The sequence below is a fragment of the Ursus maritimus genome, unplaced genomic scaffold, assembly GCF_017311325.1.
Source record: "Ursus maritimus isolate PB19 unplaced genomic scaffold, ASM1731132v1 scaffold_25, whole genome shotgun sequence".
NCBI classification, from domain to species: domain Eukaryota; kingdom Metazoa; phylum Chordata; class Mammalia; order Carnivora; family Ursidae; genus Ursus; species Ursus maritimus.
Window position 1 is genome coordinate 29,877,764 of NW_024425008.1, and position 27,202 is coordinate 29,904,965.

Below are 27,202 nucleotides of genomic sequence, written 5' to 3' on the forward strand. Positions count from 1 at the left end.
AGAAATTCTGGAGGCAAGCCCAGCAATCTGGGCCCTCCAGGGGATTCTAATGCATGCTCAAATTTGAGACCCAATGGAGCATATAACCTGTAAGGTTCAACCTGTTGCTTCTTTCGCAAGTATGTGACACACCTGAATGATCTCTAGAATCTCAAGCCTAGGAGCCCACGTAGCTGCCACTGGAAGAAGGAAAGCTTCCCAACTCAGCATACTCTTCTCTCGCTTCCAAGGCTTCAAGACCTTATGCAAGAAAGTACATACACTGTCCCTCAGGCAGGAAAGCAAGGGCATGGGGAGAAAGGTGACCCTGCAATGTGAAATGTAAAACAGGACCTCTCTTCCCAACTAGTGAGACCTTTCAGAAGGGAGAAAGGTGGCTCAGTGGGCCTAGGCCGCTCCCTGACTGCAGCACTGACCTGAGGCTGATCTGCCCAGATGCCATTCTGCCAAATGCGGGGTGCAGGTACTTGTTCTGTGGTAAAACTGGCCTGGGCCAGACACTCAGGGAGGTTTCTGAACCCCCTCCATGGCGTTTCACCGTGAGGCCTACGACAAGCACGAGTTTCCAGGGGTGTGTGTCAGGAAGTTGGGACTGTGCTGCAGAATGTGGCACGTCAGGTAGTGCCAACAACAGCCTAACCAGAACAGAATTTAGAACCTGCCAGCTCCCTCTCTGCTTCCCTTGTCCCAAACCTACACTGATTAGCCTTCTGCTTCTCTAGCTTATCCCACGGCCTTATTCTCAGCAGGGATTCTGTGGCTTCTTAGAGAAAAATGGATGTCAGACTTCCACATCTCTCAAAATCCTGACTATGACAAACTTGTCTGACTTGACTAGCTGTCTGTGAAGAAAAACAAAAAAAGGTGTTTGTTTTTTTTTTTAATGCTGTCTCCTTTTCTCCTTCCACCTTCTTTTATTCCTGGAAATGAGCCATTATTACATTCAGAAACCCAAGCTCTAGACTCCACAGATTTGGGCTTCAAACTCAAGATTTGGGGCTCTGCTGGAAACTTTGGTTTGATCTTGTATACAAAGGGGGCTATTAAATGCCAGCCTCCCACCCAGGGATGAATGAAGGATTAACCAGTTAGTGTTAACCAAGTGCTTTGAGCAATTCGGAAAAGAGATGCCAACTAAAAAAAAGGAGCATCACATAAGAATCGCTTCCATTAGAATAGACTTTTATTGTTTACCCAGCACTGCTACATATATTACTTCACCTAATTCTATTATTCACAATCTTAATTATTCCTGCAAGGCCAGGGTCTGCCATTACTAACAGAATTTCTGAATGCCAGGGAGACGGACCTCGAAACCTCTGAACTGCCTAACCACAAGGTACAGAGAACAACAGCATGGTAAATGAGTTCTTCTGCCGAGGGGCACTCTAAAGAAACCTGAGACACATCTCTGCAGGCAGTCACAACAGTTCTCTACACCCCCAAACACGCCAAATCACAGACAGTCCTCACCCCGACGTCTCCAATTACCCCGGTCTGATCCAAGCTGAAGACTCCTGGAATATATCTGCACACCCCAGATGCCAGCTGCTCCTCCACTCCTCTCCCTTCCGAATCAATTAGGAGCCTCCCACACCCCCTTCAGCCTCCCGGGGGATTCCGGACTTGAGCTAGACCCCCATGGGACCCTGTGCTGTGAGTCAGACTGGCTGAAATAAGGAGTCCTTGTCAGAAACACCTCCCACGGGCTGGCTGGACTGAGGCGGAGCATGAGGGGCCTGTCCTGAGTGACCCTCTCCCCTCCAGCAGGCTGGAAGGGCCTCACTTAGCCGGTCACTTCTGGTTCCCACAGGCAAATAGGGGCTAAACTACCATTCTTCTCAGCCCCAACCTTTCCGACAACTTGTACCAAAACCAACACCCTCCTCCAGCCCTCTTTATTTCCCTGTTTAGACTCTTTCAATCCTGAATCCATTAGCTGGTGTTTGTTTTCTCTTTAACCCTTTGATCCTTAAGACACTCCAGCTCAGACCTTGTTTCCCTTCCTCCTACTCCCTCTCCTCCTCCTCAACTGAACAATCAGCAGGAAAAAGGCACTTGCTCCACCAGCAGCATCTCGCCTCCCAGATGCTTCCCCCAAATTGTGCTGCCGGTGATGTTCAGCCCAACCTCTGAACTCTCAGGGTACGGCTAGACTTTATTTTTGTCTTGAGACCTCAGCTTCCAATCCTACCCCACCAAGATAAAGACCACCTCTTTATCCAGCACGGCGAGAGGCACACCAGTTTAGGGGACAGAGTATACTGGACTTCCAAAGTTTCAACAGAAGTAGCACAGCAAGTTCCAAAGGAAGGGTCAAGGAAGCAGAGCAGACACTACACTTGACTCTCTCCCTGTCCTCCCTACACTTGCCCCCACCATGCTGTCTGTGCCTGCCACTGGTTGAGGTGCCACGTAACAACGATGATGAGAAGACCATGGCCGCATGTGGTCAGTATGTTATCATCCCAATTTCACACACAGGAAAACTGAACGACATCAACTTTGAGAAACTTGTTTAAAGTGATACGACATGTTAGTGGCAGAGCTAGGATTCAAACCAGCCTGCCTGGCCCCAAAGACTGCATTCTTAACCCTACCATGCCATCTCGTCTCCCCTACTCGCTGGCTCCTATTTGCCTCCAGCTCTGGGCATAGACTTCTCTCCCTCGGAAAAAGCTACTGGGGGGGCTCCTGGGTGGCTCAGTCGTTAAGCGTCTGCCTTCGACTCAGGACGTGATCCCTGCGTTCTGGGATCAGAGCCCCACATCAGGCTCCTCTACTGGGAGCCTGCTTCTTCCTCTCCCACTTCCCCTGCTTGTGTTCCCTCCCTCACTGGCTGTCTCTCTCTCCGTCATATAAGTAAATAAAATCTTAAAAAAAAAAAAAAAAAAAGAAAAGAAAAAGAAAAAACTACTGGGGCCCTCCCAATCCGAGTCAGGAACCCCTCTTATGTGCATTCCTGTGCAGTGCAGTGACTGCCCTGACCATAGCATGCGGCATGCAGAACCGTGGCTGGTACAGTCCCAGCACACAGCAGGGGCGTCAGCAGGTAGCTGAGTACCTTAGTGTGCCCAACAATCAGCTCTGCGTTCCTCCTGGTGTACAGCACCATTCCTGGCTGCAGGTGCCCTCCTCTAACAGGCGTACCACAAGGACCCAACTACAAGTGAGAACTTCCACCACAATCCAGTCCAGCGCCTGGCCCCAGAAAGCCCTCCATGGTGTTATATATTTCCCGATGTCCTCCCTGCCCACCTTATGTCAACACATGCTTGCTAAATGAGGTCATGCTGCTTAGGAAAATACCAAACCCAGTATGTACCACAGCAACCCTGGCAACCCCAAGTAATTAGGTCTTGGAACGAGTCTATAGGGTGTATGTATCATGATCTGCAGAACAAATGGTTCAGGCTTTCCAAAGCTGCAATTCTGAGAAGACTTTTTTTTTTTTTAAAGATTTTATTTATTTATTTGAGAGAGAGAGCACACGAACGTGTGCCAGAGAGAAAGCATGAGCAGGGGTAGGGGAAGAGGCAGAAGCAGACTCCCTGCTAAGCAGGGAGCCCGATGTAGGGCTCGATCCCAGGACCCCAGAATCAGGACCTGAGCCAAAGGCAGACGCTTCACTGACTGAGCCACCCAGGTGCCCCCTTCAATTCCCAGAAGTCTTAACAAGCTGTCCAATGCCTTCCAATCAAAGACAATCAAGATTTCCGGAATTGGAATCTTGTTCGTTGGAAAACCTCTGACATACTCAAGACAAAGGACTAGGAGCTCCTACTAATTCCATGCAAGAAATATACACAAAGCCTACTATGCTTCCCCCAGACCCTACTAATTCTAGTGGTAAGGGGATTCTCATAGAGGAGGTGATTCTGCGTTGGATTTTGAAGGATGAAAAGAGGTTTGGGAGGAAGGGGAAGAGGCAGAATTCCAGCCACAGGAATCTAGCCACTGGAAGAACAGTGAGAATAGGCTTTGAAGGTGCTAATGTTCAGGGAAAGGGAGAAAAAGGAGTCCCCTTAGCCTTGACTTGAGGGATGAGTAGAGGGAATTATGGGTGGGGAAAGGGGAGCCAAGCCCATTCAAGGTATCCCTCCCCAGCCTCTCCCCAGTGTCCGGATATGTTTCAGAGCCAGCATACATTCCTCTCCGTGATCTTTCCTCCCTCCCATCATCTAAGGGGATCCACACCCACGCTGGGTTCAAAGTTCTTTACCCAGGCTAAAAGTTAGCATACTGCAATGAACTCTTCTAGGCAGCTTTCCCAGTCCCACTCCTTTCTCCTTGGAAGAACCTCACCACCTGCACCCCCTAAGGCATGAAGATACTTTCACATGGTTCTTCAGTTCTCCCCAGAAAGCTGGGGATGGAATCTTATGAGGAACCATAAATCGGTGCAGAGGACCACAAGGTGCTACATCTCACAGGGCCATGCACTTGACAACCTTATCCTCACCTGCAGGACAAGCCATGATTCTGCACAATCCTGCTGGGAGGGACCCCTTACCCCATAGAATACCTTTCCCAGGATGTGCTTGTTGGGTCCACCAGGGATGACCACTAGCCTGGTTATAGCAAAGGAGAAACTTTGTCCTTGCCTTCAAGGGGCTTATGTGCAAACACATGCCAAGAACTGAGATGGAGAGACATGTATAGGACCTCAGAGATCAGAGACTGAAGGGGTCTACTGTGGAGGGAGGGGTATGAAGCAGAGAGCCACACGGCCTACTGAAGTCACCAGCTAACCTCACAGGCCATTAATTAGCAATTCTGAGCAACCATGCATGGCCATGAGGAGGTTTAGTGGGGCTGCACTGGCTTAAGATACCACTGGGTCCTTTGCAATCTGGCCTCCAAAGTAGTAAGATCAACTGGGAGGCAGAAATAAACAAGGCCTCTCTCCTGTCTGCTGTCACACCTCACTGTGCCATGACCAGTGCTCAGTAAACACTGCTTGGCTGCTCCTCATGCCCACTCAGTCCTCATCTGGTGGGTGACAAACCCAACAACATTCTCCTGTGCCTCCCACCATTTCCAGAATCAACAAGGCCCAACTGTCAGAACTTGAGCCAGTGACAATAGACACACAGGTCTGCCCTCTCCCAAGGAGACATGTGTCTATTACATGTGAAGAACTGATTGTCAGGCCCTTTCATATTTCATAAAGTGTTGCTGGTTACTCAGAATAACAAAGGCTACAGGACAATTATTTTATAACCCTGTTTATACTTGGCCATAACTTCCTGAAACACATTTCCCCTCTTGGGCTGAAATGCCGAAAATACTTTTGTGAACTTAAAAAAAGAAGAAAAAAAAAAAGCTTTGCAAAGAAGAAATCTTGAAGAGAACCTGTTTATCTTCCCTGCACTACTTCCCAGAATTCTGAATGATTAAACAATTGTACTGTAAGAGATGTGGCTACTGGCAGAGTTAACAAGTCACAGAAGCTAAACGTGGGGAAAATCTCCATCTCAGGGAAGCAAATGAATCTAGGTAGAAAAAGGCTCTTAAAAGAAGAAATGCTATCAAATAGAGCTAAGAAAAGTAGGGGAAGGCAAAAGGACTACCAAATGGAGAGAAGACAAGAGAGTTCTTATTTTTACTTCTGACATTGTATTCTCCCAAACGTGTTTAGGAATCTTTTAAAATCTAATCCTTCAATCGATCATGTCATGGTGCTGATGAAATGAAAAATGTCTTTAAAGGATCAGACCCATGGCATTTGCAAAATGACTCCAAAAGTTCCTAACAAATAGCAGCTTTGAGGAACCCTGGCTCTGAAATGCCAACAAGACAGCCTCTATGAAGGGAATGGCTTACTGTGAGATTACCTAGCTGACCCCTCTCTCCCACCGCAGCAACAACATTGCGCAGGGGCACTGCTGCCCCTCCCTCCCTGTCTTCATATGTAGGATGCCAACATGCAGTTTTTGAGAGTTAAGGACTTATGAATTACAAATAACTCATGCAGTATGTATCCAACTCTACTCAGTATGTATTGGATCAGCTTAAACAGAATCCAAGACATGTGGAAGAAACAAGAGGCACCTTCCAACCCTGAGTCTGTCTGAACTAAGTAGCTATGGCATCAGAAGTGTAGGCTGTATCCAATGGTGTACAATCTGACCTTTCAACCTGCGGATTATTTCTTTGTATGATGTGTCCTAAGTGCTTTATATATACAATCTTATTTAATTCTCACAATGATCTTATGAAGTAGGCACTATTATCATCCCCATTCTAGTGAAACAAAGACAGTGAGGTCAGGAACATCATCCAAGGTAACACAGATAGCTACGAGTAGGGGCCATATTCAAACCGAGGCAACTGGACTTCAACATCCACGCTTTTAATCAGACTACACTGCATCTCTAAAAACAAGGAGTCAGTAAAAAAGAATGAATCTTGCCATCCGCGACAACATGGATGGATCTAGAGGATATAAGGCTGAGTGAAACAAGTGACGTAAGTGAAATAAGGGAGGGGTCAGAGAAAGGCAAATTCTAAGTGATTTCACTAATAGGTGGAATTTAAGAAACAAAACAAATGAACAAAGAAAAAAAGAGACAAAAAACCAGACTGTTAGCTACAGAGAATGCACTGATGGTCACCAGAGGGGAGGTGGGTGGGGGGATGGTGAAATAGTTGATGGGGATTAAAACTGCACTTACCATAATGATCACTGACTAATGTATAGAATAGTCGAATCACTATATTGTACACCTGAAACTAATGTAACCCCATATGTTAATTATACTGGAATTAAAAACAACAAACAAGGGGCACGCCTGAAGGATAATGACATCTGGATGTTACACAGAGCTGTACTAGTGACCTCAACGGCCCCATGAGAGCTGCAGGTGGTATTTACTATTTTAAGGTGTTTGTGAGTTGAATCCTATTCCACCTGACAAGAGACAGCTCTGTGAAGAAATGCTAGGGGGCAATTCTTTTTTAATAGTTATAATCTAGGGGCCTGGCTGGCTCGGTTGGAAGAGCATACTACTTTTTTTTGTTTTTTTTAAGATTTTATTTATTTATTTGACAGAGAGATAGAGAGTCAGCACAAGGCGGGGGGAAACAGCAGAGGGAGCAGGAGAAGCAGGCTCCCCACTGAGCAGGGAGCCTGATGTAGGGCTCGATCCCAGAATCCTGGGACCATGACCTGAGCCAAAGGCAGACACTTAACCAACTGAGCCACCCAGACGCCCGGAAGAGCATACGACTTCTGACCTCTGGGTTGTGAGTCTGAACCCCATGTTGGGTGTAGAGATTATTTAAATAAACAAGTAAATCAACTTTTTAAAGAAATAGTCATAATCTCATCCTATCTTCCAGTACATTCAGATTTCATGCTATAGGTTGGCTTCAGGTGAGATGGGTGAATAGGGCTAGGAGAGATCAGCAGCCAGCACCCCTCTTTCACACAGCAGCATAAAAATGTTCTCTCTAAACACTGCTGTCCCTCTGGGCCTCAAAGCTAAACACAAGTCAGACCAAGGTCACTCCTGATCTGGCTACACTCCAGGCAGCCAACCATACTAGCACCAGTCACCCAGAATGGGAACGAGGGCGGCTCATCCCCTCTGCAGTCTTACACTCCTGAGTGATGCAGAGGAAAGGAATCTCCCAGAAGGTAGGAGGTGAGGAAAAGAACCAACCTGCAAACGTACTAGAATAATTAGGAACTCTGAAAACAGACCCTAGGTTTTTTTTGTTTTTGAAGCATCCTGTGACCTCTTTTGCAGAAGGAGTTGGCAGGTAAGGATAACATCCTCACTCACAAATTAGGCCAGGGTAGTGGGGCACCTTTGCTTAGAAGGTGGAATCTGTGTTGACAGAAGGCTTTAACCAAACTGAGACCCACTCAGATGTTTAGTTTGGTGGGCTCCTGGTTTCTGTTCCTCCAAACTTACAGTGCAAGGCTGATACCATGTGTTTGAAATGTTCTAAACATGGCACAATAATTAGCCTGAGGAGGGTAATTTCTCAATGTCTTTTGGTGACGAAGCCCTATAATGACCCATCCAGCCTCCTCCCACAATCCCCAAGTCTTTTTATAGTCACAGGTAATTACACCACGGAGAGATTACATCACTTCATCAGCAGTGTTTACAACTGACAGGAAGATGCTCTGCGGATGTTTTGGGAACTACATCCTCATTTAGCAAACAATTTGCTGTGGTCCCTATTGTTCCTTTCCAAGAATAGAACCGCCTTGGCAAACCTTGTGCCTAAACTGGGAACCAAACAACCAAGGGCCATTGTAGATAAGAACAGAAACCACCACAGAGGCAAACACGGTAACTCAGAGACAACTCTTGCATCCTTTATCCAGGGGAGAAAACACGGATGGTGTCTTTCTCTCTCTGTCAAAAGAATCCTCTGAAGGTTGCCCTGAGTGCTCCAATAGGGTGACACAAGAAATGGGTCTCAGAGAAGCCTACCACTCAGCACAGACAGTGTGGTTCTCTGCAGACCATGGGCAGCAGAGTTAAGACAGAAGGGGTACAAATCCCAGCTAGCCTCCCCACTGACAACTGCCTGTCTCTGAGCAGGCTATGTAACCTCTCTCCACCTCAGTTTCTCATCTGTAAAATGGTTACATGACCACCTAACACACCGCCTTTCCAAGAGCTTTAAATGGGATGATACGCAGAGGGTGTGACACATAAATGATGCTCTGTATGCATCAGCTTCCTGCCTGTCCTCTCCTCTTAGCTCCGTGTACATTGTCTCTGACCCCAGGTCTCTTCAGAGATGGCAAGGGGAGCCAGGGCCACCTGCCAACATCTCTCAGCCACAGCAAAGTCAACGGCCAAAGCCGCATCATACCCCCGAGAGTCTTGTTCTCAACATTTTCCATCTTCAATGAACACTAACTGCCAGGCTTTCTCACTCTGCTGCATAGAAATGTAGATGGCTGCTTTCCCTGCTATTGTAAAATTGCTTTCAGTGCTTGTGTGATGTTTAACATAGCCTAAAGTGTCATGGAAACACTTTAAGGGGGGGAAAAATCAGAAACAGGAGTGCCTGGGTGGCTCAGTCGGTTAAATGTCTGCCTTCGGTTAGGGTCTAACCCAGTATCCTAGGATCGATCCCCACATTGAGCTCCCTGCTCAGCAGGGTGTCTGCTTCTTCCTCTCTCTCTACTCCTCCCCCTCGCTCATGCTCGCTCTCTCTCAAAATAAAATCTTAAAAAAAAATTAGAAACAAGTAAAATACAGACTTTTTTTCAATAAATATCCTCAGGAAAGGGAGAGAATGAAAATCAAAAGCTTTTTACATGAGTCAGCAAGCCGGCCAGGTTGAGACCATCACACTATGCAAACATGAGCTTTCTGGAAGGCAAAGTTTCCAGAAGTAACCAATCCTTCCTCAACTGGTCAAGTTGGACACCTCATCACACTTCCGTATCCTCAACAAAAATGACTTTGCATCTTTGGTTTTGTTTTTTTTTAAGACAGCAAAAGATGTCATCTGCATAAAAATCTCCTGCCCAGAATGACTCAATAGTGGGTCACACACCAACTCTGTTGTTGTCACTATTTGGGAATTACACTGCACATTTTACATGCCAAGTGCCCTCCAATCATTTTTATTAGTCTGCACAACACCAACCTCACATCCTTAAGGATTTTGTTTCTGTTTTGAAGGAGACACAAAGAGGTCAAGTGATTTGCCTAAGGTCATAAAGCAAGTTTCTTTTTTTCTTTTTTCTTTTTCTTTTTTTTAAAATAAAGCAAGTTTCTTAAGATCATATAGGTAAAGGCATCTGGGTGGCTCATTAGGGGTCTGCCTTCAGCTCAGGTCATGATCCCAGGGTCTGGGATGGAGCCCGGCATTGGGCTCCCCGCTCAGTGGGGAGTTCGCTCCTTTCTCTCCCTCTGCTCCTCCCTACCACTCCCACTCTCTCTCTCAAATAAATAAATATTTTTTTAAAAAATCACAGGTAAAGGGAAGGAGTTGTGAGATGTGGGAGAGGCTGCTACACAGCTGGGACCCTAATTCCTCTCTAGCTCAAGAAGAGAGGCAAGCTGGGTACTCTGCACATAGATTTTATTTTTAATTCTGGTCCACCTGCACGGTGTGAACCAGGTGTGAACCAGGTGTGAAGATAAGATATGCTTCCTTCTGCCACTCCCAGAAAAGAAACTTTCAATAATTTTCCTCATCTCTGCTTAAGGAATGACCAAGGGGGAAAGCTGGACCTACTGCCTCTTGAAACCAAGATGGAAAACTGAACTCTGAAAGCCTGACTCTGCACTGGAACTCTCTAGTGCCTATTCTTACATGATTCTTTTCTTCTGCACCTGAGCAACTATGACCAAGATTGAGGGTGCCTGTGGTATTTGTAACCAGAAACTACATAGATGAATTGCCCCTCTACAGGATGCCCACTTCCCTATGTCCAGCAGGATTCTCTCAGGCACGAGTGCACCTGTACACACAAGGACGTTCAAGGTCTACTGGAGCCCACTGGGTGACAAAGGCTGTGTATTTTACAAGCACCTCCTTTTAAAATGCTTCTGGAGTGGGTGTTCAGGTGCAGCTACAGGGGCAGGTAAGGTATGCACAAAGAGGAAAAGGAAACCTTTCCTCAACTGAACTGCCTTTCCTCAACTTCAGAGTATCCGGAAGTCTATGTTTCTTGGCAAGCCTGTCTGGCAAGCTGCTTATGGCACACACAGCCATACAGGTGTGCTGGGGTTTCAGGCCAAGGAGTGGGTGCCTCCTTCCCTGAGAAGCTACTTCAGAGTGGGAAACACACTGGCAGTAACGTGGTGCACTGGATCTAAGTAATGGGGCCACCCCTTCCCCTGCCTGCATCCTGCTCTGTGCCAGTACACGTTTTACGGGGAGTAGAAAAGACTTGGGGGGGTGGCAGGGGAGGGAGGATTCTGTGCAGATGGGGGAGGGAAAAAAACTACAGAGCCAACTTTTCCATCCTGCTCTGAGCCCGCACTACAGACATACATTTTTCCACACTGGAGAATAATAATCCCTTTATCCAACCAGTCTGAAACCATCAGTCCCTGATAATTGAATTCAGACCTTGGATGGAAAGTTGGGAAGGTGTGGGTAGTTGGAAAATAGGGTGGGAAATGGGAGGAGGCAGGGGTGGAGCCCATAAAAAGGAGGGTGGTAGTAGGTGGAATAACTTAATGAAGCTAGAGAGGCTGAAGATTTCAGAAACCAAAGGCAGACGTTCTGCCCTAATATTGCCAGGTCACACAATGGGACAGCTTCCCTAGTGGAGCCTGGGAAGAAGGCAGTCTTGGTAGTGTAGCAGGCACTAAGCCAGGTTCTGGTCCTGGCCCTAGGACCCTAGGCAACTGCATGACCTCTAAAATCCGAGCTCTGCTAGTCATTCCATTCAGGCACATACTTACTGAGCACCATTTGTTCTGGGCTAGGGGTAGGATGGCAAACCTCTTCTATAAAGGGCCCAATGTTTTAAAGTCTAAACATTTCAGGCTTTGTCACAACTACCCTACACTGCCACTGTAACACAAACACAGCCATAGACAAAATACATATGAACATTGCTGTGTTCCAATATAACTTTATTTATGGATACTGAAATGTAAACTTACCATTTTTATGTACCAGGAAATATTATTTTGATTTTTTTCCCCATCATTTAAAAATATAAAACCGTTCTTGGCTCACGGGCCATACAAAAGCAGTAAGGAGGATTTGGTTCGTGGACCGTAGCTTGCCAACTTCTGCTCTAGAGATACAGCAGTGAACAAGACAGGGTCTTTACATCCTGTGGCTCTGTGACTACCACTTCTACAGGCTGCCTCTGGCTTTGGCTGCAAGCCCTGTGAACGTAAGCCCTGCTTCATCTGGTTGTACATTGGTAGATTCTGGCCTTCTTTTCCTTTGGAACTTCATATAGCCACGATGCCCACACTGTGGGGTCCCAATCATTAGCGGCCTCCTTGACTGTACCAGGGGCTCCTCACAGCCAAAGAGGTCTTAGGCTTTATGGGAAAGGTTTAAGTGTCCGAATGGGGTGAAAAGGAGGCAGTAAAAGAGGAAATCTGTACGTGGGTGGTGGAAAAGGCTACAAGGCAACAGCAAATGCGTAACTATTTCTCCCAGCAGTTTGGAAGAAAAAGCTTAGATGAGATTGCACCATTATCTGTATGTGTTGGGTAAGCAAGTGGTGGGAGCTGATAGAAAGAGAATGAGAGAGAACAGTGAGCTATGGGGACTCTATACACTGCACTATACCACAGTGCCCCCATCCTTCAAGTCCCCTTCCAGAATCTAGCTAAGATCCTTCTCCAGGGAATGCTGTCCAAAGATAACTGCCACCTATATATGTATTTAATGAAGTCTGGTAGGGTCTGCATTACTGTTGAGTTCAATCACAATTAGTTGAGGGGTGCATGTGGCTCATTTGGTTGGGCGTCCAACTGTTGATTTCAGCGCAGGTCGTGATCTTAGGGTCGTGGGATCAGGTCCTGCATCGGGCTCCCCACTCAGCACAGTCTGCTTGTCCCTGTCTCTCTGCTCCTCCCCCACTTGTGTGCGTGCATGCTCTCTCTCTCAAATAAATATCATAATCAGTTGAGACCCCAACTGGTGCTCGCAGATACAGAGGCTCTATGGAGGTTCTCTAGCATCACCCAGAGGCCTATGGTACACACCCAAATATGCCCTTTCTTAAAAGAACGCCAGGTCGAGAGGACCACTTGCACAGAACCTAGAAGGTTCTTCAGGGCACTGGGGAAGGCACTAAGGATCATACAAACCCAAAAAGGCTCATAGCTGCATTTCCAGCTCCTGCTAGGGCCCTTGCAGCTCACCAGCTTCAATCAGAAAATCCTTAGAATCATGAAAACATACACGGAGGAAACTGGATATGACCTTAAAGGTATCCAGGTCAACCCCTTCACTTGATAAATGGAGAAACTGAGCCACAGAATGGCTAAGTGGCTTGTCCAAGATCATGATTTAGAGTGTCAGTGACCAGGTCCTGCTTTCACTAAATTACAATACCTCAACTCTACTTATTCTGAGAGAAAACATAAAAAGATTAGCAACAAACAATAAAGAGCTAACAATAATGAAGTACCTATTATGTTAGGTACTATTAAGTACCTAGACAATCTTCACAACGACCCTCCCAGGTAGGTACGAGTAGTATCTCCTTCTGTGGCTGAGCAAACAGAGGCTTACAGAAGTGAGATTTCCTCAGGCCCCAGAGCCGGCAACAACAGCACTGAACTCGGAACCCCGGCAGTCTGACTGCCAAACGTGCACGCCTGCTGCCTATCACACCCTGCACCCTACAGCTCCATCCTACCTGGTGACTCCAGCTGCGGGGAGAGGGCCGGTAAAGTCGTCGTCCCCAGCAGGTTCCCACACACCCCTCCCTCTAGCTGGCTCACGGGGCCCCTTACTGCCACACCCCCAGGACAGGCCCCCTGCTGTCCCACAGCACAAAAGCCCACCAGCCCTCTCTGCTCTCCTTGCAACTGGCTGCTAGATGGAGAGTCTCCTATCCCAGCTTTGGGAGAAACAATGGTACATGTCTTTTCCCACACAGAGGCAGGCCGGAACCCACCTGAGGCAAGTCCGTCTCCAAGGAGGGTGCTAAGGATCACCAGCGGAAGGAACATTCCATGTCCCGCGGAGGCCACGGCCAACGCTGAGGTGCTCTTTGGTGCTATCCTGCCATGGCACATCTTTTATCCGTCCAAGTTATTTTAAAAAGAAAAAATTTAAAAGCCAGAAGAATTCTAAAGTCAGCCACGGGTAGATTTACCTATAAAAAAAACACAAAACAACAAAAAACAAAGACATTAAGTGAAAACTTCAGCGATAAGTTACTTGCAGGTAGGCACTTTGGTAAGGAAGCTATAATCACATACAAAGTTGAAAGAATTCTAGTAAGTGAATTCCTGCTGCCAAGAAAGGACAGGCATGTAAGTGGCTTTTCCACGCGTATCTGGGGAAATGCCGAGGCCTGCAGCAAGCTGCCATCAGCGTCCACATCCAGGAGCCAGATCCTTGCAAGAGGACAGGGAGACAAGCACAGTCTCACCTGGAGATCTGTCAGGCACTGCGGAGCTTTCAGAAACTGCCCCGGCTCTGCCCTACCGCCTCCAAGCCTCCAGAAGACAGGAGGAAAGAGGCAGCTGTTGACACAGAGTGCTACACCCGAGTCAGGCTTTGCCTTTGCCACTTGGACTCAGAGCGAGTTCAACCAACCGAAAGAAAAAAAAAAAATAGAGAACACATGTCTTAAAGGGAGAAATACACCGCCTAGAGAAGGAATGCAGCAGCGGGAGCCAAAGGCCCATGGCTAGGCTTGCTCAACTGCCAGAGGCTGGATGAGCCCCTGAGGATCTGACGCTGACTCCACAGCCATGAATCTCAAAAATGGGCCAATTAATCCAGGCTCACCCAACATACCTGTGACCCCAGAGGCCACACTTGTTGGCTGTACCTGACAACAACTAGGGGGAGGACGGATTGTAATTGTTAAGCCCCCCCCCCCAGGTTAGACTATGACTTCAAACTAGGAACCAGAGTCTTTAAAAAAAAAAAAAAAATCAGAGGTCAAGACTTTTAGGGATTATTTTCTACATGCCTTCAAAAAAGCAGCTGAGTTGAAGATACATTTTGATATAGGCCGATTATTATATTTTAGTTAACTCATTTGATTTCATTTATCCTTGTTTATAACAGGTATTCCAAATAATATTACACTCCCTTTTTAAACTCCATATACACACCTCCTTCGCTTTATGTAAATAGATAAGGGAGCCTGCCATCTACAACCCTAATAAAGGATGCCCCTGGGATTCTGCCAGGGATATTAATCAGCCCTGCCTCCCATCTATGTCTGAAGCCTTGACTCAGGCCTACATTCCCTAAAGAGAGTTACTGCAAACAGCAACATGAGTTGTCTCAGTATGAAGGAAAAGCAGCTATGAAGGTCTTCAATGAGCATGAGCCAGGGGTTCAAGAACAGAGCTAACCTTACTGACTACCCCCATACAGCTGTGACTATAGCAGTCTTCTGTCCACATCTTTTACCCAGGCTCCAACTTGAGTCTTTAAAGCTGCAGAAAAGGGGTGGTTCATAAAGAGGTCTAAGGGTAGAGTCTGTAAGTGACCCAAAACAGTACAGAAAACTGTGTGTGTGTAAATACGTGGAATGTGTATGCATTTACCTGGCTAAGAACACAAGAGTTAGAATGCCAAAATTCAAATCTTGTTTCCTCTATTATGACCATGTGACCAAATCATTCTCTTAGCTTCCACTTCCTCATCTGTAAAATGGGAACAGTAACCATATGTCTTCATAGGTTTGATGTAACGATTAGGATCAGATAAAACACTTGGCAGCGCCTGGCACTTTGCAAGTCCTCAGTAAACACTGCCTGCTATTGCTGTTGTAATTATTAATAGGGCCTGAACTTAATAAGACCTTAGAGGTCATCAAGCTTCACCTCCTCAATTCAATAGATGCCAAAACCAAGGTCAGAAGAGGTTAAAGAATATGCCCAGTTGGCAATAGGCCCTTTGGTGCTGCCATTTTGGATTCATTCACAGCAGGTAGCTCTACCAGACAGTCATCATCCCCTCAAGGCAACAACCAGTGGATCGCTGAGAATAATACCTGGTTGTGCCACATCACGGCACGTGCACAACAAATATTTCTGTAGTGAATGAATGAGGCTGAATCAGAGTGGTGCTTAGATGTTCTGTACACAAGTGAAGGTAATCAGGAAAGACTACTGGGAAGAGATGATGCTGACTGCTAGTGTGTATGTTCAGTGAAAAAGAAGGAAAAAAAGAAGGTACCAAATACAAGTGGAAGAGAACAATGGGAGCACAGCACTCTTGGCAGAGGCCGAGTTAAGGGCTAGGCTAAGGAATTTAAACTTTACCACGAAAACTATGCAGAGCTTACAGGATTATAAACAGAGAAGTTACAAGACCAAATTCATTTAGGAAGATCACTCTGGCAAGGATTCTGAAGGTGGGGGGTGCGGGGGGGTGATTACCCAGTGGTAAAGGATCTTAAATTTAGTATTTTATAATTAATGTGGAGCTTTTTTGAGGGCAATTTGACAACATCTGTCCCCAAAATGCACACATTCTCCAACCTATCAGTTCTGCTTTTACAACCTGTCCTCAAAAATCACATGAGCAGGGGCGCCTGGGTGGCACAGCGGTTAAAGCGTCTGACTTCGGCTCAGGGCGTGATCCCGGCGTTCCGGGTTCGAGCCCCACGTCAGGCTCCTCCTCTATGAGCCTGCTTCTTCCTCTCCCACTCCCCCTGCTTGTGTTCCCTCTCTCGCTGGCTGTCTCTATCTCTGTCGAATAAATAAATAAAAAATCTTTAAAAAAAAAAAAAAAAATCACATGAGCAATGATGCAGATGCAAGATAGTCACTGCACCCTTTGTGCTGGCAAAAGACTGAAGTGAGACGAGTTAAACAAGTTGTCATGCACACATGTAATGGAATACTATGCACTGGTTTGAAAAGAACTAGGCAGGTCAGTCTGTACTCATGTATGGAATGACTTCCAAAATTAGCACATGAAGAAAACCATTTATGAATACGCATGTATTTTTAAAGGGGATACACATACACACACCTGTCTGCCCACAAAATCTCTCTCTGGAATGATGCACAAGAAATCGGTAACTAACAACTGCCTTCAGGGAGAAGTGAGTGATTAACAGGAAAATAACTCATTTTTCACTGTATGTATTCCCCTTTAATCTCCTTGAGCCTTGTACCTTGTGCATGTATTACCTATTCAAATAGATAAAATGGAAAATAAAATTAATGTAGTAAGGTTTTCTTGCAGCCACTTGTCTCCTCCCTCAACAAACTGACTGACATTCAAATAAACACTTCACACCATGCCCACCTTCAGTAGGACTAAGCCCCTTCTTACTCCCGAAGTGTCTTGAGCACCCTGCTATGACTACACCTCTAACAGGTTAATACATCTACATGTTTATCTGTCTCACCTCACCAGATTTAACGTTCCTTGAAGGCAGGGACTGTGAATTACTTAACAGAAAAGGCAGGGCCTGGCACCTGACAGGCAGGGAACTTGCCAAACTCATGAATACTGTGGGAAGGAGCCAGTACAGTATTAGGAAGAAAATGCACACATACGAGCTCCAGTTTTAAAGAAACAACTGACTCCTCCCTTACTGCTTAAGCAGCTACCTGGGCCAAAGGACCAATTCCACCACGAAGCCTAAGACCTGATCAAGCACAGAACAGATGGGAGTAATGACGATGGCAGCTCTGCAAAGAAAAAAGATGAATAGAGGGCAGTCAGTGAAGTGTTTACATGCAAGGCTAGGCCCCGAGTTAGTGCTTCAGAAGTAATACAGAGAAAAGGGAAGCTCTACAACCCCAGGGTATTGCTCAGAATGGGAGAACCCAGCTACTGTGTAGAAAGGGTCACCTATATACATCTCATCATTTTAAGAAGGGATCTGCTTTGAACACAGAACGTAAAAAATAAAATAAAATAAAACCTGTCCTTTAATTGTGACTTTAGACCAAGTGAAAAGAAAACCACATCAGAACAAATTAACTAGATATTCGTTACCCCTAGAGAAACACATAGACAAAAACTTGAAGGAGGAGGAGAAGGATCCATGTCACTTGAGTGTTCCTTTGGTACCTTTCTCTCCCAGAAAGAAAGTAGATGCTGGTTGTCAGGGGCTGGGGAAGGAAGGAATAGGAAGTTAGTGTTTAATGAATACAGGGTTTCAGTTTTGCCCGATGAAGAGTTCTGGAGATGGACAGATAGTGGTGATGGTTGTACAACAATGTGAATGCACTTAATGCCACTAAGCGGCACACTTAAAACTGGTCAAGATGATCGATTTCATTTTATGTGTATTTTACCACACACATTTTTAGAAAAAAATTATTAAAGAGGAGCGGGGGGGGGGGGGAAGAGGAGCCTGGAACTAAGTCTCATGTTCAAAGCTGGCACTCATCCAGCTCACAAGGCAAGTAACATTTAAACTTAGAGGTAAGATGAGAGAAAAGGGTCTGGGGCTGCAAGTCAGTCCCCTCTCTGCCACCAAACAGCTGGCTGGTCACGAAGGCTCCCTGGCTTCCATTTCCACATCTAAAAAAAGCCTCGAAGGTCTCTCTCAGACAGAGAATTCTCCACAACATCCAAGCTTCTCTGCATATAATACATCTCTTCCTCCAACAGCCTGCTTTCCCCTCTAAAATACAGGGTGAGGAGGAGTCATGGAAAATTTACATTCATCCTTCTGATATTCCATCTTCAGGACTGGTGCTGCTGCCCCAATAGCATGTGGTAAAGAGAGACCCCATGAACCAGGCCCTCAAGGTCAGTATCTGGTCTCTCCCATTTCTGTGAACTCAGAACATTAAGAGCTGGGTGACTGTGCTCTGCTGAACGTCATGAACACTCATTTCCTTTCAGAATAATCCTCTATGAGGATCCACTGCTCTGATTTTGGGGAAGCCACTTACCTCACCTCTGCCTCTATAACCTTATCTACAAAATGGGGCTGTTGCTTGAACTACCTCCACACTCTCTAGTGAGGCTCAAAAAGAACAAAATACAAAGGACAGCTCTGTAAACTGGTACGATTCGGGTCCTTCTATCTACAGTTTCGGCCTAGGACCCAAGACAGCAGAGGGCTACCTGAGAAACTGCTCATAAAAATAATGATGAAAACATGACAGGCTTCTGGAGTAAAGGGCAACCTGTAACACAAGCCCAAAATCCACATGGTTTGCTTGCTTATTGTTGCCACAGATGCTTCCAGGTTAATCAAAGAGCCTGAAAAGATTAAAGGTATCCTGGGAGTCACCTTCAAAAATGGCTCACAGCCTAGGGAAGCAGCAGCAGCAGCAGGTGGGGCCAGCCACGACACAGGCAGAGCACCCTGCCCCTGAGAGAGCTCAGGGCCAGATCTCCTCAGCCCATGAGCCTGGTTGCCTTGGGGCCTGCCCCTGTGGAGAATATCATGGTCCTGCTGCAGTAGCAGGGTCATGTTACACTCTACTGAGCTCTCCTCTGTGGAGACAAGAGTCCTGACTCTGTCAAACTTGACTCCCAGGTACAAAATGGGTTTTTCTACAGTTCTATGAGATCTGCCTCAGTCTACGTGTAATTTTCAGGACAGATTATTTCCAAAACCATGACCCATCTCTCCATTAGTTAAGAGAGGGAACTGGATGGGTAAAACCAACATAAATCCTTTTCTTGCCTCAGACCTAGTCCAGAAAGGGGATGGTGGTAGTGGAGAGTCTAGAATGAGAAAGTCTGTTCCTATGATTATCCACCTTCACCAACCCCAATGCTGCTATGTGATGGGGCAAGACAAAGAACAGTTTGTGAAATGCGACCAGAATTTAACCAGTTAATTACCTTTCCGAGTGTAAAGATAAGAAGTCCTAACTCTGTGAAGTCCGAAGTCCCCCAGAGGGTGTGATAAGAGAAGTGGCCAACAGGCCAAGAAGGCCTCCCTTACTGCTCCCTTTCTTCCCTCTATATCTCCTCCAATTCCCTCCTACTCACCCTGAAACAGCTGGGCCACAGCAGCAAAAGACATCTAAACATTAATCAGATCTTAATGCCTTCCACTCTTCCCTCCAAAATGAAAAAATGAAGTTACTTCTAGATGTCCTCAGTTTCCTTTTTTCTCCCCCTGTGACTCTTTCCAATCTTGTTAACCTCTATATCTTCCCCCTTTCTTTTGTGCCACTAACATGTGAAGGCTTCAACAGGCACAAAGTCGTCTTCTACTGGACTTGGAGATCCTTGACAACCAGAATGTTACCTTACCCATTTCCTTTTTATCTCCAGCTCCAAAGCCCAAAAGACACAAAATCAAACTTCCATTAAAATTCACCTCCTAGGGGCGCGTGGGTGGCTCAGTTATTAAGCGTCTGCCTTGGGCTCACGGCATGATCCCAGGGTCCTGGGATTGAGCCCCACATCAGGCTCCATGCTCCACGCTGGGAGCCTGCTTCTTCATCTCCCACTCCCCCTGCTTGTGTTCCCTCTCTCGCTGGCTGTCTCTCTGTCAAATAAATAAATAAAATCTTAAAAAAAAAAAATTCACCTCCTAGATATCCCAAAATAACCCTCAGCTTTCCCCGTAAGCCACGTAAGCCAGAGTACGGTAGGTGTTAGAGGTTTGTTTTTTATTTTTTAATTGCTTTGATATTCTTTTTTTTTTTAAGATTTTATTTATTTATTCGACAGAGATAGAGACAGTCAGTGAGAGAGGGAACACAAGCAGCGGGAGTGGGAGAGGAAGAAGCAGGCTCCCAGCGGAGGAGCCCGATGTGGGACTCGATCCCAGTACGCCGGGATCACGCCCTGAGCCGAAGGCAGACGCTTAACCGCTGTGCCACCCAGGCGCCCCCGCTTTGATATTCTTTGTATCTTTGTCTGGTTTCCCCAGAACTGCTCTCCACATCGTTCTGTTGTCACACTTTACCCCTACCATATCCTCAGGCTTCAGACAGCAGGGACACCAGCAGACACACCCCCACCCCCACCCCATCCCTAAGCCTCTCTTTAACAGTCTCCAACATCTCTTCTAGAACCTAACAGCAGGATGACTGCAGCCATGGACCTAAACGCACAAGACAGCGGTTAGTCCCAGCTCCACCAACCAACAGTGGACTGACTTCAGGCAAGTCAATTATTCTCCCTGGTCTTCAGGGGGTGGGCCTGGATGATCCCCAAATGCCCTTTCAGTTCTAAAGACTCTGGAATGTCTTCTAGGGAATAGGAGGGGCCGAGAAATATTTCCTCTGAAAACATAAGTCAACAAAAGTTCTAACTGGAAGGAAGAAATGTTAAATCCATCCTCTTTGTTCTGCATGAGCAGTCCTCTCCCCCCTCATCTCCCAAGACCCATCTCAGCATCCATCTCCCTCTGCATTGCAGCAAACTCAGGAAACTCCACTTTCCCATTTAGAGCTTAATCAATCCATCAGCACGTTTGTATGGGCCATCCGTACACAGTGTTCCTACAGTGCTTTCCAAAAATAACAAACGTCTAACAAAAAAAAACCCAGCCTCTGTGCGTGTGTGTGCGCGCGCGGGTGCGTGTATGCACAGATCACTGCAGAGCTGTAAGGGCCCAGAGAGAAGGAGCAAAGACGCAAGAGAGGACAGACAAGAACAAAACAACACAGACTCAAAACAGGACAGAAAAAAATGAGAATGAAGGCAGACTGGCTGTGAGCAGGAACTTGGCTCAGGCCGTAAATTTCCGACCCTGAAGGCAGGAAACCACTTCTTCTCTAGTCCCAGCTTCACCAATACTGATGGGCTGAACTAGGACAAATCACACTGCCTCCCTATGCCTCTGTTTCCTCATCAGTAAAATGAAACAGTTCAACTAAACGTTTCTCAGGGAGGCTGGGATCGTGGAAAGATTCTAGCAGACTGGGCCAGAATCTATGCTCTGCTTGGATATTATTAGCTGGGTAGTCTAGGGCAAATTATTTTCAGTTCCCATCTATAAACTGGATACACAATACCCACACTTCATTGGATTGTTGTGAGGTGGAAATGAGATAAACGTGAAGGATGCAGGACGGTGTATGGGACAGTGGGCACTCAAATTAATGTTGGCTAAGACCCCTTCCTTCTCTAAAAGCCTATAAATTGAGTGCCCACTGGATTCCCAAACGGCACTGTTTCTGCAGGGATGGAAACATATGCCCTGAGACTAAGCTCAAAACAGTTAAAGTGAAAGAACAGCCAACGGGTTAAACAAGTGAACTTCCAAGGTTCTCCCCCATGACATGCTAAAAATATATTTTTTAAGCAACTTAGCATTCCCTCCCCCCACATTAAATAATTATGTATGTGACTATACTAAGGTAGTATTTGTGTTCAGGGGGACCTAGGAGGTTTTCTAGTCCGAACATGTTGTAGGGAAGGACGAGGCACAGAACTTACATGTTTGTTACATATATGTGTACACACACACACACAAACTCATTACCTCATTAAAGAGGTGCCATTACCCCCATTTTACAGGTAAATGAAATCCAAGGGGCCGAAATCTATTCTCCTGCTTTTCTACTGCAAAGGGCTTCCTGCTCTTTTGTTTTCCAAATACAAGGTCAAGTTTAGTTGCATCTCTTCTAAGAAAACTCATCAATTCAGCCCACAAGCATGGAAGGCCCTTCTGAACCCAAAGAGAGTTACTGCCTGGACCATGAATGGGACAGCCAGTCATATCCCTCCCTAGGGCCTGCTCAGTTACTTAACTGTTGCATGCTACATTTACTACAGGTAGTAAATCCCTGCAGAGACCACCAATTCTGCCTCTTTCTACGCCCCAAAGTGCTCAAAATTTACTTGTTCACTGAAGGGGGGAAAGAGATAAACCCAAAAGACATAATTTGTATAGGAAACAAGAAAGCAAAGTCGCAACAGACATAAAACAGGAGAGGAAAGGGGCATAAATCCTTAAGTTTTGGCCAGGTAGCAAAAAACGTGCTTGGCAGAAAGGGCTATAATTGGTTCCTAGACCCCAGAGATGTATCTGTGTATCATCACACCCCTCTGCTTGGTTCCCATCAGAGCTGAGTGGAGCAGGCTCCAATACCCACTGGGCAAATCAAGTCTGGGAAGCTGATTTGCTAAATCTGACTTCTTAGAGCTCTGTGTTTGCGGTGACTATACTGCAATTCAGCAAATATTTACCGGCTGTCTTCAGTGCAAGGCTTGGGTGATCACAGAGATGAAGTACGGCACAGACATGAATTCCTTACCCTCAAGGAATTCACAATCACGTGAGAGGAATAATATGTTTATCTGTATAACACTGTGAAAGTGTTACAAGGGTCCAATAAAAGGGTTGTGTGGGTTTTGTTTTGTTTTTTAAGTGCTATGAGAATGCAGAGGAAATAGGAACAAAGACTTCTCAGTGGGGCTAGCAGGAGGTGAAAGAGAAAGGTTGAACTGGACCTTGAAAATCATGCACATACCTAGTGAGCTCTCAGGACAGATTTGCATGCATAGAGCTAATTATAAAGAGAGAAAAAGAAATGGAGAAAAGCAATTCACCAAAAGGACGGCAGAGAGAAAGAGACCGAAAAAAATGGTAATTTTGTCTGCCAGGCCCCACTGAATGCTGTGTCTGGTAAAGAGAAATAAATATCTATATACCTTCAATCAAGATATTTAGGTGCTAGGTTTTGGTTTCCAAAGTACTCATAGCTGTGCAGGAAACACCTCCTCTGGGTCAAAAATAGCAAACCCAGGAGAACTGGCTGATGGAGTTATGTTTACTTTTTACCATCTCTGTGGATGGCTTCCCAAAGGCCCCCAAATGGGATGGTATAAACAGGTCTGTGTCACTTCCTGGTTCTCAGGCCTTCTGCTATATTCCCAGTCAGTCTGGGAAGGCTGCCTATTTAAAAATAAACTTTAAAAAACTCACCAAAACCCCAACTCTAAACCGCCCTTTCCTCTACTTCATTCAATTTCACTAAAATTAAAAGGGATTGAGCAAGAAATGAGACACAAATGACCACAAAGAATGAATTCTCAGCTCAAAACAAAAATATATGCTGAGTTCAGGGTCAGGAGATCTGGATTCTCCTCATGTCCTGCCTCTAACTGGAAAACTTGACCTTGAGCAAGCAAGATAATTCATCTTTCTGCACAATAGCTGCTGCAGCATACCTAACTCCAGTGCAGTTACCCAATCATTCTGGACCTCGGTTTCCTCCTTATCTATAAAATAGCACTAATAATAGCTACCTCATGGGTAAGTATTATACCAGGAAATGCATATAAAGCACTTAACATAATACCTGGCGCTTGGTGAGTCATCGAACATGGTAGGTATTTGAATTATTACCACCTATCATTATTATTATCATTATTTTCTCAATATGTAAGGGTTGAGGTAGATGACCACTACCTGAAGAACTTCTCTGGCTCTAAAATCCTATGATTTTAAGTCACCACCTCTTTTTTTTTTAGGGGCTAGACAGAAAGGAAGGAATATAAACTTGGCAAAACATGACAGTTACAAACACCTCCTCAGCATTTGTTACAAACACTAGGATACAATTAGAAAATCCATCAGTGAATAAAAAGGGCCATACTACCCTCCCCAATGGAAACATCTTCCCTATTCCTGCATTAAACCCAGCATGTGGCAAGCTCACCCATGACACACTGTGTATCTACTCCCATGAACACCAAGGACAAGGCCCTCTGGCCGACATGATCTGACTTCACCCACCTCTTCTTTAATGTCAGCAGCTCCTTAAAGCAGCCCCAAAAGATAGCACAGTGGCCAATCCAATACTTTTCCTTTAAAGATTTTATTTATTTATTTGAGAGAGAGAGAGACTGCACAAGCAGGGGGAACAGCAGGCAGAGGGAGAAGCAGGCTCCCCACTGAGCAAGGAGCCTGATGCGGGGCTCAATCCCAGGATCCTGGGGTCATGACCTGAGCGGAAGGCAGATACCCAACCAACTGAGCCACCCAGGCGCCCCCAATCCATTCATTTCTAATAATGACTAATCCCTCCACAAAGTGTTCCTGTTTTAAATAAAAAAGTGCCTTGTCCTTAATATAATATGAACGTGGCTAAGTCAAATGCCCTTCCCTAAAATTACAGTGTAACCATAGGTATTCAACTTTATCAAAGCCAAAGTGCTAGCTAAACTATAATTAAATTCAGATGAAATTAATAAACTTTTCCTTTTTGATGTCCATTATGTGCCAAATGCTGTAGAAGATGACGAAAACTTACAGGATGGGATGAGTGAAAACAAAAGAGGGTGGCACTGAGGTTTTTGGCCTAAGTGACAGGGTGAATGGTGAAAGCTACCAAAGGAGAGAAAGAACACAGGTAGACAAGCAGATTTTAGTGAAGAATGTAATCAACTGAGTTCAGGTTATTCTTGGACATGCTAAATTGTAGTTACTTCAAGGATATTCAGGTAGAAAGGTCTAGCAGGCAAATTAGAAATGAGTATGGTGCTCACTTCAGCAGCACATATACTAAAATTGGAACAATCCAGAGAAGATTAGCATGACCCCTGCATAAGAAATGAGTATGAAATTCTGCAGAGCACTTTGAGCTTGGAGTTAGCAGCCTGTAAGTGAGTGGTTGAAACCATGCATAATAGATGGACTCACCTTAGAGTAGAGTGAGAAGAGAAGAAAGTCAAGGACAGAATCCTGGGAAGAGCAATAACTTTTTAAAGGAGCATACCAAGGAAGGACAGCCCATGAAAGACACTCCAAAAAGTACGAGGAAACCAGGCCCTGTGCATCATGGATGTTAAGGGAGGGACAGAGACAGTGAAGGAGGATGTAGGGGGAGTTGGCAGTGAAGGTCCGGTAAGATGAAGACTGCTCTGGTCATAAGACCATTAATGACCTGATCAAGAGCAGTTTCATTTGAGTGATGAGGGTAGACCATATTGATCTTAGCATGAATTCAAAGTGAGAAAGTGGACACAATAAAGGCGAAACTATTGGGGGAGAGGGGTTGGAAAAGAAGGGAGAAAAAAGACTGGAGGGTGGCTAGAAGGAATTTGTATTTTATAAGCTGTGCCTTCTCAGTTAACCCAAGGATTTTAGTTGAGATTCCTGAATTGCCCAGATAGCTTGGAGAGTTCTCTCTGAACTGACACTCCCACATGCTGTGGTTGGCCAAAGCTAGGGAGAAGCTGGGGATGAATATCAAAGAGCTGCCTCCTTCCTTAATGTTCAATAGCAACAAAAAACCCTCTCCATCCCATCACCCCTACCCCAAAACTCCTACATCTGTAAGATTCATGAGTGGGAAAAAACAGTCAATCTAGTAGCAGGGCCAGAAGTGACCTTTCCTCATGTCTCTCAGGCCTTAAGATTCTCCATAAATATGGTCCCACTTCCTGCCATTTTCCTCCTTTCTACTGAAATGCCTAACCTGAGTATTTTTCCCTGAGGTTCTGGTTCAGGCTCCGGATTCTAGGAGCATGTTCTTTACCTCTATCTCCTGAAGCTTAACAGCAACAGCCCCAATCAGGTATGCACTTAAGCCAAACAAGACACTGTCTCCTGGCTCTAACTGTTCTCCTCCATCTTGCGTAAATTCCAAGAAGCCTCTGAATCTATAACCAAACCATGACTCTTCCTGTCCTCTCCCTCACAAATTACCCAAACTTCCTGTAAGCTGTCAAGGTTGGACTGTGAGGCCCCAAGCAAAAGCAAGAAACAGGAACTTGCCTATTGTTCCTTCCCCTTTGATTAGTCCCACGCCCCTGCTTCCACCTATACCCTCCACCAAGGCCTACAAGTTCCAGTTCTAGCTCCAGTCATACTTCTGGTTCTCCAGATGTGGGGCTCTAAATCAGGACCTGAGAAGAAAGGAATGTAATTCACAACAGATATTCCCTTAAATCTCCAAACACACACACTAAAAATAACCTCAGGGGCGCCTGAGTGGCACAGCGGTTAAGCGTCTGCCTTCGGCTCAGGGCGTGATCCCGGCGTTATGGGATCGAGCCCCACATCAGGCTCCTCCTCTATGAGCCTGCTTCTTCCTCTCTCACTCCCCCTGCTTGTGTTCCCTCTCTCGCTGGCTGTCTCTATCTCTGTTGAATAAATAAAATCTTTAAAAATAATAATAATAATAATAACCTCAAATTAGCCAAAGTTCAGGCAGAGGTACCAAATAAAGAACTTCATAAAGTCCAGGTTACATCCTGGAAGATGTTAAGAGGGGTTAGGATAAACACAGCAGATGAGAAAGAAACATCATAAATTAATGAGGGAATCTGGTATTTCCCTCCAGATAAAGCATCTGGACTCATTTCTCACAAATATCTTTCTTAAGGAACTTACTGACTTCATTCAACACCTATATTGGGCACCTACATATTCTAGATTCCATGAAAGGTACAAAGATGGAGAAAAGCATATGCCCTACAAGAGATTACAGTCTACTGAGGGAGATAAGACACATATAAAAATAACCACAATACGAGGCAGAAAGTGAAAACACATGGGTGATATATAGCCAAAATGCTGAAGAGAAAAGATGGAAGTAAGCTGGAGCCCAGAGAGGGAAATGAAACTGTTACTTACAGGATCATTCAATGTGAGTTTTAGAGTTACACAAAAGGGACTTCAAATCCTAATTCTGCCTCTTGTTTC

The 27,202-nt window shown here is 45.6% G+C and overlaps 1 protein-coding gene and 1 non-coding gene across 4 annotated transcripts in view; one reads left to right on the forward strand and one right to left on the reverse strand.

Annotated features, from left to right (window-relative positions):
- Positions 1-27,202, reverse strand: part of SUSD6 (sushi domain containing 6) — a 123,364-nt gene that overhangs the window by 66,038 nt on the left and 30,124 nt on the right. For all 3 annotated transcript variants that reach the window (XM_040641724.1, XM_040641725.1, XM_040641727.1), the window contains exon 2: positions 13,589-13,789. In XM_040641724.1, the coding sequence (XP_040497658.1) occupies positions 13,589-13,709 (121 nt within the window). In that variant the 5' untranslated portion in view covers positions 13,710-13,789. The remainder of the gene's footprint in view (positions 1-13,588; positions 13,790-27,202) is intronic.
- Positions 25,034-25,140, forward strand: LOC121105296. Its single transcript, XR_005837765.1, has one exon. It is a non-coding gene; the product is annotated as a U6 spliceosomal RNA (small nuclear RNA).